Here is a 15,843-nt window from a genome sequence, read left to right as displayed (position 1 = left end):
GCTAGCAGCATACGCACCGTTCCTTTCGGGGTGTTGCCATCAGCCTGCAGGTTGAGAAACGGGTTAGTCTGTGCTGTAAGGACAGGTGGGATGCCCGTCCCCGAAGCCAGGAGGTTGCTCCCAGGAGCACTGAGCGGTGGGGTGGCCTGGGGAGCCAGGAGGGCATTGCTAGGGTTGAGCTGCTGGGGGGAGAGGGAGGCCATGAGAGAGCTGCTGCTGGGGGGCGGCGGAGGGGCCGAGGTCATCAGGGCGCTGGTGCTGGAGTGCAGGGGGGCGGAGGTGGCTGCCAGGAGGCTGGTCATGGACAGCTGGGACGAGCTGGTCATCTGCAGCCGCTGCAGCTCCCTCTTCTGCTGGATTTGCTGCATCATCTGGAACACCAGGGCCTGCTGCTCCTGCAGGGAAGGGTGAGGAAGAGAAGTCAGAGGGACAAAGGGCTCAGGAAAGGGTGACACCTAATACAAAGGAGCCAGGAGCCACATGGGCACTCTCCACCCTGGGCAAAGCTACTGGGGACAGGGAGAAAGTCCCCTTGATCACATCTCTATAGGTAGAGAGAGGAACAGTCTGTCCTGTGTTCATTAACAGCCTGTGCTCGTGACCGTTCCAAGCCGGCTGTTTCCTGGAGCGGAGGATTAGTTAACCCTGACTAAGACACCTGCAGGCACACAGATCTACCCAGCTCTTTCCAATCAATTGACCCACGGCTTTTAAGTCTGGGGCATTCACAATCCTGAATTTCTAGACTGGCTGCTAATTTCCTTCCCCAGCCCCGTCCTGCTTCACAGCTCAGCCCTGACCCACAGGGTCAGCATAGGTGAGCCGGGCTCAGGGAGACGAGGGCCACAGCTCACCTGCACCCGGAGGGACGCCCTCGAATCCAACCAAACCACAGAAATCACTATAGCAACCATCGACCAATGCGGCAGGCTGAGAGCTGACATTGTTCCCGTACCCACAGGGATGCAGCTGATGACACGGTGACATCAGCTGCTGTAAAGAGAAGCCCTTTGAAATTTGCTTTTCCCCGAGTTATAAATAGCCTGACCCAGAAATCTATCCAAAGCAACGGGCCAAGTTGATGGGAGATATAAATGAGCACAGCTTCATTGACGGGAACTGTTAGCACTCCCGTGCAACTCCACCGCAGGGGAGGGACACCACAGCGGGTTCTACAGGGCAAGTGAATGTGGTTCTTACAACTCAAGGGCTTGTTTACCATCTACCCATGCAGCCATTCCCACAGCAGCCTGGGACGGGGCTGCTGTTTTGCCCGAGAGAGTGCAGGCAGAGCGCCAAGATCCTCACAACAGCTGCCTGCTCCTTTTTCTGACCCCGAAATCCTCAGCCACCTACACGTTACAAGTGCCCCTGGCACCTCCAGTTTGCCCAGACACAGCTCACCTGCCTCAGGACTAGACAATTTGGTGCTTATCTCTTTCTAAACTCAAGAAGTGTCCTCAGGCGAGTTCCTCTTCTCCTGTGGGCCCTGGCACATGTGCAAGCCCAGAGACCAGCGTGCTCGTGGCAGCAGGAGCAGACAGGATTTGCATTCAGAGATGGCTGGAGGAGGTAACGGCACTCCTGACTTTGTGGTGGCTTTAGTTACCATGTTCTCACACCCTCAGGATGTGGGAAACCCATATTAAATTCTTTCCTTTGTATGAAAAAGTTCAAATCCCCATCTCCCTCCCTCCGGGAGGCGCCGCACCTTCCTGCCTGAAGCTTTTCTCCTCACACCACCCACCGCAGCCCGGAGCCAAGGACAAGGCACATGACTCTCGCAGCCCCGTGGGCAGGGGATTCAACAGTGCAGGAGGGAGCCCTGAGTTTTGCTCTCTGCTCCGAGGCTTTCCCATTAAACACCTCATCAGATAAAAGGTGCCAGCAGGCACGCTTACCGGATTAAGCGGCTGGGAAGTCAGGAGCTGCTGAAGCTGCTGGAGCTGTTGTTCGTGTTGGTGCAGGACGTGCCGCTGCTGCTCTGTCAGGGGACTCAGGCTGGGCACGCTGCAAGGGGAGCAGGGCGGGGGACGTCAGCGCGGCCCGTCTTGGTCCTGCACACACAGGGCCTCCCTCCATCCCTCCCTCCCTCCCTCTCGGCGCTACGCTTCTGCTGGAGAGGGCAGGGCTGTCCCCGCGAGCTCCCCGTCCTCACCTGCTGAGGCTGGTGGAGAGCTGCAAGGTCGGAGGCCCGCTCGCCTGCGTCAGCGCGCTCGGAGGCTGGGCGGCCTGAGCTCCGTTCAGATTCCCCAGGATCCCGTTGATGGGCATCTGCTGGCCTCCTGCCAGGGTCCCCATCAGGCCGTCCACCATGGGCACCGTGGAGAGGCTGTGGCTGGCAGTGGTGCCTCCCCCCAGCCCGCTGCCTGCCACCCTGGCCAGGCCATTCACCTGCTGCACCCCGGGCAGGGGTAGCGAGGCAGGACTCTGCTGCAGCATGGGCAGGGGCGGAGGAGTGCTGTGGAAGGACAGGGAGGAGCTGCTCCTGCTGGGGCAACCTGAATGAGGGTCCTGGGGGAGAAACGGACATAAGAGCATCGGACTGGGGCAGCTTGTGAAAGGTCAGCTCAGCTCCAGGGGGGCTTTGGGCAGGAGCCGGAGGCAGGAAGGGGGGGCTGTGAGTGCAAGTGCAGGCGTGCGCTTGGAGGGGTCCCAGAACTCACACCTGCTTTGCCGGATCTCTAGAAGCGTGGCCAGAATAACCTAGAAGCATCCTCACCTCACGCTCCCAGCCTCAGCTACTCTGACTCCGACCCTCAGCGCTGAGATGAACTGAAGAACGGGCACTCCAGAGAAAGAAACCTGATTTCTGGGCCTGGACTACAAGGCTTTATGAGGTGGCTATCAAGTCAGAGGACTGGGACTGCGCTGCTCTGCTCCCTCCCCAGGTCCCGTCCCCAGCTGGCAGGCAGATGCGGTGGCCAGCGTACCTCAGAGGAAGTGGAGAGCGAGTTCTCGATCCCAAAGCTGTTCTTGCATGGGGGGCTCTTGCTGATGCTCAGGGAATCGTTGTTGCAGACTGTAGGGAAGAAAGAAGTGAGGATGCAGAGTCAGGGGTGGAGCCTGACGTTGCCACAGCAATAGCAAGGGACAGTGGCTACAGAGAGATAAATGGGTCAGGTCCTCCCCACTGCGACCCCCTCCCGCTCACCCCAGGGCACCGCTAGGAAAGGGCACAGGGTGATGCCCCCCACCCCGGTTCCTCACCGTTGGGAGGCAGGATGTACTGGGCCTGGCTGCCTGGGCCGTTGCTGCTGGTCACCACGGGGAAAGGGACGGAGAGCTGGACGTTGAGGAGCTGCAAACGCTCCTTCTTGGCCGTCAGCGTCATGATCTGCTCCTGGAGCCGCTGGTTCTCCTTCTGCAGCGAGTGCAGGGCTTTGAGCATTTCTACAACTGCAGGGAACGGAAAGGGGGAAGGGGGACAGGGTCAGGGGAGAGAATGGAGGACGGAGGAGAGAGGAGAAGGGGATCCACAGGAGGTACCACAGTTAGACCGCACTGGGGGAGGAGACTGGCCCCAGATCACAGTCCCACTGCCAGCTACTTCCCCACGGCACAGACTAGTGCTTTGTCCACCACCCAGCTCCTTTGCCCATGGGCAAAATCCCAGCTGGCTCCCACACAAACATGCAGAAGGACCTCTCCTCCCACAGCCCATGCCCTGAGCGACTCACTGTTTACGCCAGCTTCCCCGTTGCCTTGCTTCTCCAGGAGCTGCTCAATGTTTGGGGTCGCCTGGGGAACATTCTCCAGCTGCCCGCTGCTGCTACAGGACACCGTCTGGTCGAAGAGGGTCGGCAGGCTGCTGATGGGGGACCTGGGAGAGGGTTGGGGAGATGTCAGAGATGCTTTCCGAGTCTGCACCTGTGCTCCGCTGCTCCCGTCTCCCCGCATCTCCTCTGCCTCACCCTGGGAGCGGCTGCATCCCTCCCAGCCTGTCTCCTCCGCTCCCGGCTCGTGTCGGAAAAGCAAACCTGCCTCCTCCCATCCCACTCCCAGCCCCAAGGAGGAGGGAAGGAGCTGCCTCTACTTCCCCCAGACTCTCTCCCTTTCCTTGCTGTGTCATCCCACGGCATCCCGGGGTACCGCCCTGCCCACCCAGATGCGGAGAGACCCCCCCCAAAGCCCGGCGAGGACTCCTGAAGGACACTCACATGGAAGAGAGACTCTCCTGGGGCGACGTCCCTCGGCAGCCAAAACTGCAGTCTTCCAGGTCAGGCTCTGGGTGGGGAGGGGGGCAGAGAGGCACAGTGTTCATGGGCGCCCAGCCCTCGCAGGTGCCCGGTTTGTCACCCGAGGGCGGCCGGTCCCCGCTAGATGGGAGCACCGAGCAGCGCCGGGCACCGGCATTGCATAACGGCTGCGGCCCCGCCCGCCGGGGGAGGGGCTGCGTGTCCCTGCGTGTCACCCTGTGTCACGCCGGGAGTGGGGGGGATGGTGGTGTCACCCTGGGAAGGTCACCCGGGTGACCCCCTTCTTAAGGGCAGGGGCCAAATCTGCCGGGGGGTGCGGGCGCCGGGGCCGCGGGGAGCTGGGTGGCCCCATCCTGGCTCCCCCCACCCCAGCCCGGCTCCCCAGCCCCCGAAACCGGAGGGATGAACAGAAAGCAGCTTTTCTTTTAGCTGTAAAGCTGCTGGGGGTGGGACACACACACACACACACTCGCTTTGCTGAGCCTGCAAGGATGCAGCAATCCTGTGCAAAGCCCCCCCGCTCGGCTCTCCCAAGTGCCACCGCAGCCCTCTGCCTCCAGGAGCCTTTCCCGAAACGCAGTGGGAGTCCTCCAAAGTTTCCAGATGCTCAGCTCCTTTCTAAAGAGTTTAAATAAGTGCTTCAGTGTCCAGGAGTTACCCCCAAAGCCATCCCTCTGTCCCGGGGAGCTGCGACACCGCGGTGCTGGGGACGGAGCTGCCGTGCACACGGGGGGGATATCTCTCATCCAAAGAGTAATCGAGAAGAGAAGTATATTTATCTGCCATTTGCCCTCCATCCCCAGAGCCTGCCAGCCCGTAAACACACGCTCCCCTCGCTCTGGGACGTGTCAGATGTTGTGACTACAGCCTGCACCAGCTGGTTGACTTGCCCCTCCTCTTCTTCGCACAATAAGAGACATTTCTTATGTGCAAGAATCCAGGAAGTCTCCTGCAGGGAACACTGTGATTTACAGTGTAATGCCCTGAGCAGGGCATTAGTTACTGGCAGTATTTTCTACTGCTGAGAACAAGCAAAGGCAGCTGGTGTTCAGGAGCTCCGACGGACAGGTATGAGTGGGATCCTCACTCCTTCATCCCCGTAGGAACGTCTTTCCGGCCATCAATTATAACTGGTCCACCCTCCTGGGGAGAAGCTGCCACTTTCTGGAGATGACCAGCAGTTGCCAGTATAAGACACCATGTGGAGACAAGTCTTGATTTCAGGGACACCACAAGGCATGAAATCTTCCTAAATTCAACCAGGATCAGCTACCAGAAGGCTGGGAGCAGTCAGACCACAGCAGTGCTTCTCAGTATCGTTTCCATCCAAGGACCACCTAAACCCTTTGAAAAATATCCGCAGCTTCGCCGCAGCGGTTTTAACTTGCAACCAAATAAACATTCAGCTAAGCCCTGACTGCCTGCTTGTTACTGCCGCGGTGTTTGCCTGCAGCCCAGGGAAGCTGCACACATATATACGATTCTGGTTTTCTGAAACGCTACCAGGCTCCATGTTCAATTATCTCCTGGCCAACACCATCCTGTTGTCTACAGAACGGGGAGATGACTGAGTTATCACACAGAGACAGCACTTTCCAAGGCAGCAAGTATGAAAAGAAGCTTGAAGACAACTAGAGAAGATAAAATACATTTGGCCTGTCATCATAATGAGGCAGGATCCAGGACAAGCCGTGGGAGGAAGAACTAGACGGTAGCTAAGGGAGTGGGAAGATAAGAATCAGACTTTTTGTACTGCCAAAGGCACCCTGGTATCAACCTGCATCAGTGATAACAGTTTCTCAGTTCCCCCATCTGTAAGACAGTGTAGCACCATTTCCCTACATCACATTAGAATTGTGAAAAGCTCAAATATTACTGCCGTGAAGGCCATGTCTCCATGGGCTCTGTCTACACACTCTCAGGAAAGGTGATCTGAATTAAAGACAAGGCAGGATTACTTAAAACTTCACAACCACCCTGTTAACGATTTGGGATTAAAGCAGTCACAACACTTTTAAGTGCAAATGGCCCCATACAGGAAGTTTAATGCATGTTAATTAATCCCTCTGGAAAAAAAAAAAAAAAAGTGAATTCAGCTTAACACCCTCTGGGCCACTAGCGCCAGCAGGAGGAGATAGCGATGGACAAACCTTAAACGGGACCAAAAAAAAAAAAAAAAGGAGCTGTTCTAAAGGCTGCCTGGAACTGCAAAAAACCACGTCCCGAAGCTTAGGAGATCCCAGTCAAACAAAACGAGCAATCTTGGAAATGGAAACTAAGGATCAGGCTTTTTTGAGCACTTTTGTATGTTGGATTTTGCCTCCATGATTCATTCATCAGTAGCCGCAGGGCTGGAACAGAACCCAGACTGCGGAGCCTCCACGTTGTGCTTGAACCACAGGGCTATTCCTGACAGTTGACTCGCTTCCTCCTCCTGTCAGCACCTTGCCAAAATAACAGCAAAGGGGAAGTGGCAGTGGGTCATCTCGCTCTCGTTGATTGCCGTAAGGGAAGAATAACTCTTTGAATCATCCCATTTTTTCCTTAATTCCAGGTGACTGAATCACTCCTGACTCAGAGCTCCCGAGCGAGGGCCCCGGCTCCCGCTGGGCTCAGCCGCGCAGTTGCCTTCCCGTCGCACTCAAGCAGATGCAAGCTGCCGGCGGGGACATACAGACAAAATGCTGCCACTGACACACAGAGAGACAGACAGGCACCTCCACGGGCTTGCAAAGGTCGTAAGTAAGCATACGTGTTCATTCATGCTTTACATGCAGGCATGCACACTTGTTAAGGCAAATAGGGGCACACTGGTGTCAGATTATCCGGAGAACTCAGAGCCACCTCTAACGAGGACTGTGTGTTTTAAAGTGCTTGTCACTCAGCGTGACACTGGGCAGAGTTTTACCTCCCAGGAGTTCAGCATCCAGCATGCTGAGCTGCTAACACTTCTGGGCTAGGGGAGCAGGAGACAGTTGCACCACTAACTGCAACATCTGAAAATCAGGAGGGTGCTTTTGTTTAACTACTGGTGCAAACCAAAAACCAGGCCCACTCCGGTTTCGGAAAAAAAGCAATCTTACGATGCTTCAAGTTTCCTGCTTCTTAACGAGGCAATTTTCCAAGAAAAATGAATTTGCCTTGGTGGGAAAAAATGAGCAGTTGTAAGTAATTCAGTGTTGGCATGTTCATGTTTGGAAGTTGAAAACGGTGGATTTTGTTGCATTCATGACAAAGCCAAAGGGGAAGGGCAGAAAGTAACTCAAAACAGAAATGGAAGATGAAAATTAAGAGCACGAGGTATTTCTCATTTAAAAAGAAACCCAGAAAACAAAACCCTAACAAAAACTTTTAACTTATTTTGAGCAAGCAAAAGCTCACAGTAGCTTTCACTAGGTTTGTACAGCTCCGGTGCGTAAAGAGACAACAAATTTCCACAGGGAAGGACTTCACATTCTTGCACTTTTCTAGCACGTGTCCAGGGACACACGTTATCCAATGGACACAGCAGCAGATAGATGTGCTTTTACAGGATTGCAAGCCAGCACTTCATTAAGGCAAACACAAGCACCCCCTGCCTTGGGGAAAAAGCCACTGTCCCTCTCTCCTAGCCCCTGGCTCTCACACGCACAGGATGGGAGCAAGCAGGGAGGGCAGCTGGAGAACTAGGGATGCAGTTGTCTCGACTCTTCCAGGGAGACCCCTTTGGAAGTCCAAACTCACATACCTTCTGATTCACGTACCTGCCCGGCTGCTTTCCGACTGATTTAAGAGTGGGTTGATTGATAGCCCAGATGCAAGGGGGCTTCCAAAAATATGTGAGGAAGGGAGGCTAAATGTTGAACCTGCCAGGGAGAACACCTACATGGCAAAACAAGGAGGGGGAGAGAGAGGAATGACTTCTCCAAAACGCAAGAGGAAAATAACTTCATTGTTCCATCTCTTTCTGACTCTTGAACCCAGCTTGCTCATGAGAGAGAGCGTTAAAAATATCTCCTTGGAAGTCTCGCTAGACAGTTGAAATCTTCCCAGCTCTGTCTCGGAGCCAAGAGGTCTGAACGAGCTGTGTTAACGCTAAGGCTGTAAAACTAACTCTCTCCTCCCTGTAAAATACCTCTCACAGTGAGGTCCCGACGAAGGACAAGGCTCTGTCTCCTGGCACACGCAGAGCCCACCCAGCTGGGACGTGCGAGCCCTCCCACCACGTGATCTGTGCCGCAGAGCAAAGGTAGGGCTGGCGCTGGTGGCAGGATCCAGCCGAGCAGCGGCACGGGGACGAGCAGCACGGGACACGGCACACACCGACAGCCAGGCCTCTGCCACCCGAGCGCTGCCCGTCCTCCCCTTACAGTCAGGGGAAGGCAACATCCTTTTAGGTTGCAATTCCTCCCACCCCGAAACAGGCTGCGTGGGGCTGTGACACAAAATCACCTACATCTCTCTACCCACTCTAAGGGAAGCTGCAGTTGGCAGCTCCCCTCCGAACAGAAGGAAGAGTAGCTGTTCCCGAGTGGAAAAAGCAGTTCTTCTGTGCCCACAAACTGGCCCTGCTCTGTCCAACGCTCTCCCAAACTACAGTCCCTCTCCTGGTCCTGATGTTCTTACCTGCGTGGTGGAGACCGAGGAGGAGGAAGCTGGGATGGTGCTAGCAAAGGGAGACCGGTTGAGCTGTGGGAGAGACGACGTACCCTGGTGTGCCAGCAGGCTGGAAGAGAGGGGTGTACTGCACACAGCTCGGAGCACTCCGCCCCCATGGGAAATAGGGTCCTTGTTACTGGTGTAGATCCCTGAAAGAGGAGGAGACGTGTTAGAGAGCCACGCTCCCCTCCCGGGGCCGGGAAGCAGCTGGTTTTCCACAGGGCTCGATCTCAGAAAGGGAGGGTGGCACCAGTGCACAAGACCGAGTGTAACACGCGCTTCAGCATCTCGCAGCCTGGCGTGCAGCGAGGGTGCTCACAGCCCACAACCCTTCGATCAAAAGGCATCACAAATTTTTCCAGCCTTGCCCTTGCCCCCCTTTTGTTTGCTCCTCGCACCCCGATACAATCCGACAGAGAAATTGCAGCATAAAGTGACTCACCGAAGGCACAAATCAGTGGCAGAACAGGGTAGTGGGGCTCAGAGTCCCACCCTCCGCTGCCCGTGCTAGTCAAGAGACTGCACTGAGCTAACCTGGCTGAGCATCCCCTTCCGTGATGCCCAGGGACCACAGTGGAGCACGGACAGATAAATGAGGAAGAAAGGGTGAGGAGAGAGCTGCTGCGGAGGGAGGGGACCCATCTGACTTCCCCTTGGCTCAAGCCTGTGGCAGAGGCAGTGCCCAAAGCCAGGTCCCTCACAGCCCTGCCAACATCTCTCCGCAAGAGAAGAATGGGAGAAGGAGCAGGCAGGAGAGTGGGGCCTGGCAGCCTCCTTCTCTTTGAAACATCCCTTTGTTGTTCCAGGGGGAGGCAAAAAAAATTGGCCTAAGGTTATGATTATGGAAGTTGCATCAATTCCTGCAGCTCCTCTCCTCTCTCGGGCAGCGCAGACAAATGGGCCAGGGCTCCCGGGCGCACACAACAAAATTATACCTCCCCCCCCTTGCAATCTGACCTAAATTGGAGCATCTGCAAACAACCCACAATAGACCGATGACAAGTTCTGCTGCCAGAACAGTGTCAAACCTCAGGCCTGAGAAGCAGGCCCCTCCTCTGCCTGCTGCCTTAACCCCTTCCTGCCACATGTCCTGGCTGCCCGCATCCCTGCCAGGCCAGGGAAGGGGACTCAGGCTGGGAGCAGCTGTAAGCTCTCGGCAGAGTTAATGCTGTGCCAGTCTCCCAACCCTACGGGGATGTGGCAAGACCAGGATGAGAGGTTTTGCTTTTAAAAGAGGGGTTAAACTTGAACCACTTACGAGAGTCCCTCATTTGGGGTCAGATTGTGGTCCTTCCTGTTTGGTCTGTGAATATCCCTCTCTAGCGCTTTGGAAATTAAGCTCTGGCTAGCTGAGGTTTTCCAGCACTTAAGCAAAAAGGGTTTGAAATGCTCCCCAGCTCCGATCTGCAGCCCAGCTCCAACGAGAGAGGTGCTGACCTGGAGGAGATTCTAGGATGAAGGCCAAGGTGGGAAGGGGAGACCCAGACGCGGATTTTTACAGCTCCTGGGACTGAATTAAAGGGACTGGACTCTGTGCAGACAGGTCCGGACACCAGGAAATGTGATGAAGAGACAGCAGGGCTGGGGGGAACTGTGCACACCTGGAGCCCTAAGGGGGAACATACCTGAACCCAGCAGCGGGGACTCCATGCTGAGGCTGGGCAGATTCCCTGTGTGGCTGAAGGGCCGTGAAGAGTTGCCGATGCTGGAGCTAACAAGAGAGCCCCCGGAGAAGGGTGACGAGGAAGTAGACGTGGACCCAGCCAGCTGGGCACCCAAAATCTCTTTGCTTTTGCCCCCTTTTGGCCTGCCAGGCCCATGCTTGTTCTTCTTGCTACCCTTGTGCTTCTTTTCCTTCAGCACCTCTCCCTCCTCCATGCTGAGGGACGGCATGCGCTTGTGGCTGCTGCTGCTACCACTGGTCCCACCGGTCCCCACCGAAGGGCCGCTGACAGGGTTCGAGGCCTTATAGTCCACAGGGGAAGCATCACGGCCTCTCTGCTGGCTCACCGCGGAGGTGGAGAAGCGCATGATGGACCCAAAGCCTGAGAAGATCACCTTCTGCTCAAAGATGTCCCCCTTCTGGCCTTCATACAGAGGGGAGCAGTGGGAAGAAGAAGAGGAAGAGACAGGCTTCCGGTACTTCTCGTCGTCCTGCTCAAGCTTGGGGAATGTCACAAAGTCCTGGGAGCACTGCAAATTGCTGCAGGAGGTACCTGGGGGAAGCAGAGACAGGAGGGCTCGTGGTGGCGGTAACTCAGTCCATATGGCCACGGGAAGGTGGCCACAACACAGGTCCTTGGCACTGGCTAGTAACCCAGCTGAAGGCCATCCCTGTCCCCTCCTGGCCCTCTGTTTTGACTTTCTCTGGCAAGCACGAGAGGTGCTCACTAGCAGCTTCATCCCACCCAACCGTGCACGTCTCTGCTCCCCCAGGGCCTGTGTCACTGCTGTCCCCCCAGCCCCGATTAGGGTCCCAGGAGAGGAACATGCTAGCCATTACAACAGCTCGAAAAAGAACTGAGCAAGGTCAGAGCAGATGGGAGCCCTGCACGGCTTTGACTCAAAGCTCAGGGGAGCCTGGATATCAGGTTTTGGCTCAGTTCTCTCCACTAGTACTCCTTAAAACACTGCTGCAGACAGTACCACCTACGGAGGAGAGGACAGGTGCTGCCCATATTGCCTGTGCACAGTATCGCTTCCCTCCTCCCTCCACTCAGACATCTGGATCTGTTTTTCCTTGCAGTGCAGCAGGCCTGCACAGGAGGGGAGCTGTAACACTCATCTGACTCGGTTCTTCCCTCTGTGCATGGACTTAGTAGCAATAAGACTTTTCCCTTTCTCTTCAAGGGGTTAAAGAGATACCCACCAGCAAAGTGTCACAGCACTAGTTGGTGAACCGGTATCTTTACAGATACAGACCTCAAAGAGGAGCAAAGCAAAACATCACCCCCATCCTCCTCTCCTCTCTTGCTTCTCCTTCACCCCTTACCTGCAGGCTGGAAGGTCCCGCTGGATGAAGCTGAGCTGAAGCCAACGGAGCTTTTCCCGCTTCCCGTCTTTTTCCCTTTGTGGCTGCTGCCATGGCTTGAGGACTTCCTGCCTTTCACCTCCGACCTGCCGACCTCCGAGGTCTCTTTGCTCCCCTCATGGTGGCTGGTAGAGCCCTGGCAGCAGCAAACACAGAGGTGACTCACTCAGGCCAGATGTGGCCACAGCAGGGGCTCTTTTTACCAATTTCCCCTTAAGAGAAGTAATTGCCCCCTCTGCCCACAAAGTGATGGTCAGGTCATGTTACGCAGGAGAGAAAAAAAGCAACATTTCCCTCTATTGCTGCTTGGTGGCACCAGGCTTTATACTCTTAGGGATTATACTCATCCCATCTAATGGCAGGAAATTAAACAGGGCGCTGACAACGAGGGCACAGACATCAGAGATTCCTCACATCGTCATCAGAGGGGAGTACCTCAGAGGGTTATTCAGCCCAAATAAAATGTGAATTTGGCTGTGATTCAAACATACATTTCAGCTGCATCTCTCAGGTGTGCTGTTCTCAGCAAGGTCATTCCACCTGGGGGAACCTGCTTGTCCTTGTGCTGCGACAGGAGTTTCTCTGGATTCCCTAAAGCATCCACCGGAGCAGCTCCGCTGCCAGCCCGGAGCTTTCCAAATCTACTGCAGTAAATATTTCACAGCGATATTGTTAGAGCAGCATCTGACCACGCAACAGATGCTAGCCAAACCCCATATAAGCCTGCAGGAGACAGGGAAGCAAGGGGGATGAAGAGGCTGGCCAGATGCTAGGAAATCCAGGAGCTTGGGATGAGAGAGAGAAGTGTGGGAGCTTAGCAGGGGGAGAGTGGAATGAACTGAAAACCAGATTCCCCGGGGCACCCACGCTAGGATATGAAACCTTCACCTTCAAGTCACTTCAAAGCCAAACCAGCAGCGTTCAAAGATCACTCCTTGCAAGATATTACTGCAACCAATCAATAATATAGATACAGTTCTATTGTGATGGCTACAGCCCAAAATATAACACCTGTGCATTAGTGCTAACACCTTTTATTTCTGACTGAGCAGCTACAAGGAAGACACAGAGAAGCACAATACCTTTCTTACATTCCACTATCCCTGACTCCAGATGACCTCTTCTTGGGGAGAGCTCGAGAAAAAAGGGCTTGTAATGCAGACTCATGAATGCCCAGATAAAAATCTTTCCCCATTCCTCCCACATGGTTTAATCACTCCGCACAATGCAACAGCTGGCAGCCTAACACACACCAGATGTGCCGGGAATATGAAAGACAGGAGGAAGGGAGTGGTGGAAATTAGGGGGGAGAGGAGGGGGAATCTGTATTTTCTCATCACAGACTCCTGGATGTAGGAGATTAAGCCTTCTTGATTTATGAGCTCAGAGGGAGCATGAAAATCTTTCCGACTTTCCACATCTGCCTGGGGAGGGAAAGGAGAACAGTGTCTGGGGGCTATGGGAAGTCCTGAGACTGCTCACGAAGTCGCAGGAACGAGATGGCTCATGTCTCAGCAGAAATGCAAAGCCCTGAATTTTCCTCCCATAAATTCGCCTTTTGGAGCTCCACACAAGGTGCACGAGGCCACAGAAGGGCAGGGGGAAACCACATGAGAAGACATGTTCTAAATCCAGAGTGTCAGGAAGGGAGTGCAGGGCAGGTAATGAATTAGTGCGGGGTGGAAAGGGGAAATCTGAGCTGGGAAATAAATCTTAATTGCAAAATTAAAGGGGAAAAAGAAAGGAGGGGAAGAGAGGCTGAGCTGGCTCAGCTGAAGGCAGTGAATGGACAGACACTCACCTGTAGGGCTGATCTGACCTCACAGACCTCCCTGAGAGACTCTCAGAGATTTCAGGGGCAGGATTTTCCCATCTCCTGCCAAATGCTATCCTAGATATTGTTTGCCAAACAGGTCACGGCAGACAGATCTGTATGGTGCTGCCACAAGCCCTCCTCACCACAAAGGGCCCTGCTCTAGCAGCCGCTCCAGAGAGCCTGAATTTGGAGCAAGAGCCCAAACATTGCAGCCGAGGAGCAAAGAGAGGGAACCTGAAACCACACTAAATCACTTCCCCTCTCTGTGCCTCTATTTCTTTCCCACTTCGCTCCGTGGAGCCTGTGAGCTCTGTGTGGCAGCTGAACCTTCCAGGAGACACACGTGGACTGCCAAGCACAACACGGCCTTGATTTGAAGGGGAGGGGTCTGCTACCATAATGCCAATATTAATAACAGTAATGAGGGCTGCAGTCCCCTCGCCTCCCTAATGAAGGAGATTCTCCAGCTCAGGGCTGCTGCCTAGAGGGAGCAGGGCTGGAGAAACCTGCATGCCTGCTGCTTGCCTTGTGCATAAACAGAGGGCTCAATCTCTGGGTCATTGGCTTTTCTCCAGCACGGAAATCTGTGTGTGTGTGTGTGCAGAAGCACCAATGTTCTGTGTGTTGCAAACAGGTGTGTGGGGGAGAGCATGCTGCAGAGGAAAAAAAAAAAAATAGGGAAGCGCTGAGGAAGTGAGAGCTCTCTTTCAAAATGAAGCAGCAGCTACATTTTGAAGGTCTATTTAAAGCAATCAAGTGAAAAATGTCATCAGAATAAACCTACTGCCCCAGCTAGAGGTGACAGTCTGAATAGGAAACTCCTGTCTCAACCCCGGAGAAGTGAGACGACGTCGCGCAGGCACCCAAGCGCAGGCATGCACGTACCTCCTCCCCCCGGCGCTCGCTGTCCCCCACGGGGCTGTACCTGTTTCCTGGCCTCTCTGTGACACTGTGCAGCACCCAAGCTCTTCATTCATTAATTTATTTATGGGAAATCAGAAGAGCATCTCTTTGCCTCCTGATTGGCGGGGCGAGCTCCTAGAGGGAACCACTGACAAAATACAGAAGGGGTGGGGGAGGCTGGTGCCGCGTCGGAAACACAGAGTGGCTTTGCCCTGGATTAAACTACTGGTGAGGGGAAGCAGGGAGGACACGAATGAGGAACGATGCGACGAGAGCAGGAGCTCCTCCAGCCCACGCACGGCAGGGCGATGTGCTGAAGCAGCCGCCCAGGCAGGCTGTAAGCATCAGCTGCCTTTCCACGCTGCATCACGAGGTAGAGGTCGGAGTCTCCACCAGGAGCTCCGGGCACCAGCTACAGCATCTCTGTGTCAGAGCCACTCGCAGCCTTTACCACGTCCCTTCCCTCAACCTGGAGATCAGGCAGCACCGTGCTGCTGTTCTTTATAGGTGGGCACAGGAGACACAGATGGCTGAAGATCATATTTTTCAGTGCCTGATGTCACTGGCAAATCCTCACTCAAGTCAGGACAAGGGATGCTAAAAGGCTCAGGGATTTTTACTGCGAATACCCACGCTGAGACACGCTTTGCTTAGCAGGGGTAATCATCAGCCTTCCCCCACAAACCCCTACCCCACCCCAGCGACTGTGAATTTGCCTGAGCCAGGCGCAGTGCAGAGGTTCCCAGGATCTGTCAGCTCCAGGCTGGCCCTGAGTAGATGCCGAGAGCTCAAATAACAGTGGGAAACCTGGAAAGTCTCCCTGCCTCCGGTGGCGTCTGCAATCGCGAGCCCTTCGCCCCGCTGCGCTCCCTCTCCAGCACCTGACCGGGAGCGGGTGGGTGCGGGGAGGCCTTGGCATCCGCGGCTTAGATTACAAAACCCAGAGCGAGCCAGATGTTGCAGCCCAAAACACGTAGCATGTGTGAGTGTGTGTCAACAAGTGATCACGATGTCTGCAGCTGGCAGGAGGAGGCAGCTGGGGTGGCTTGCAATCCTGCAGATTTACTGCAAGTGCAACACAGAGCGGCAGGACGGCTCCCCAGGGGCATCTGCAGGGGGAGGGAAGAGGCACGCTGCTTGCTGTTCACCGAACCCAATCCCAGCACCAGGCACCAGCTACACGCAGGGATCCTGAGCACAGAAAAACTACCTCCTGAATTTGTCTGGCTATAGAGCCCTGGCTGCCAAGACTTACA

General features: G+C 55.0%; 1 protein-coding gene across 4 annotated transcripts in view; it reads right to left on the bottom strand.

Moving 5' to 3' along the window:
• The window catches only part of MLLT6 (MLLT6, PHD finger containing), a 46,299-nt gene that overhangs the window by 4,350 nt on the left and 26,106 nt on the right, over positions 1-15,843 (bottom strand). For all 4 annotated transcript variants that reach the window (XM_074891999.1, XM_074892001.1, XM_074892002.1 and 1 more), the window contains 11 exons: positions 11,830-12,004; positions 10,463-11,053; positions 8,805-8,986; positions 7,943-8,060; positions 4,161-4,227; positions 3,681-3,823; positions 3,211-3,399; positions 2,934-3,022; positions 2,159-2,514; positions 1,902-2,010; positions 18-395 (listed from right to left, as the gene is read on the bottom strand). In XM_074891999.1, coding sequence (XP_074748100.1) covers positions 18-395; positions 1,902-2,010; positions 2,159-2,514; positions 2,934-3,022; positions 3,211-3,399; positions 3,681-3,823; positions 4,161-4,227; positions 7,943-8,060; positions 8,805-8,986; positions 10,463-11,053; positions 11,830-12,004 — 2,397 coding nt within the window. The remainder of the gene's footprint in view (positions 1-17; positions 396-1,901; positions 2,011-2,158; positions 2,515-2,933; positions 3,023-3,210; positions 3,400-3,680; positions 3,824-4,160; positions 4,228-7,942; positions 8,061-8,804; positions 8,987-10,462; positions 11,054-11,829; positions 12,005-15,843) is intronic.

This window comes from Strix uralensis, chromosome 22, assembly GCF_047716275.1.
Source record: "Strix uralensis isolate ZFMK-TIS-50842 chromosome 22, bStrUra1, whole genome shotgun sequence".
Classification (NCBI taxonomy): domain Eukaryota; kingdom Metazoa; phylum Chordata; class Aves; order Strigiformes; family Strigidae; genus Strix; species Strix uralensis.
The sequence above is the reverse complement of the archived record's forward strand: the minus strand, read 5'-3'. Positions and strand labels throughout refer to the sequence as shown.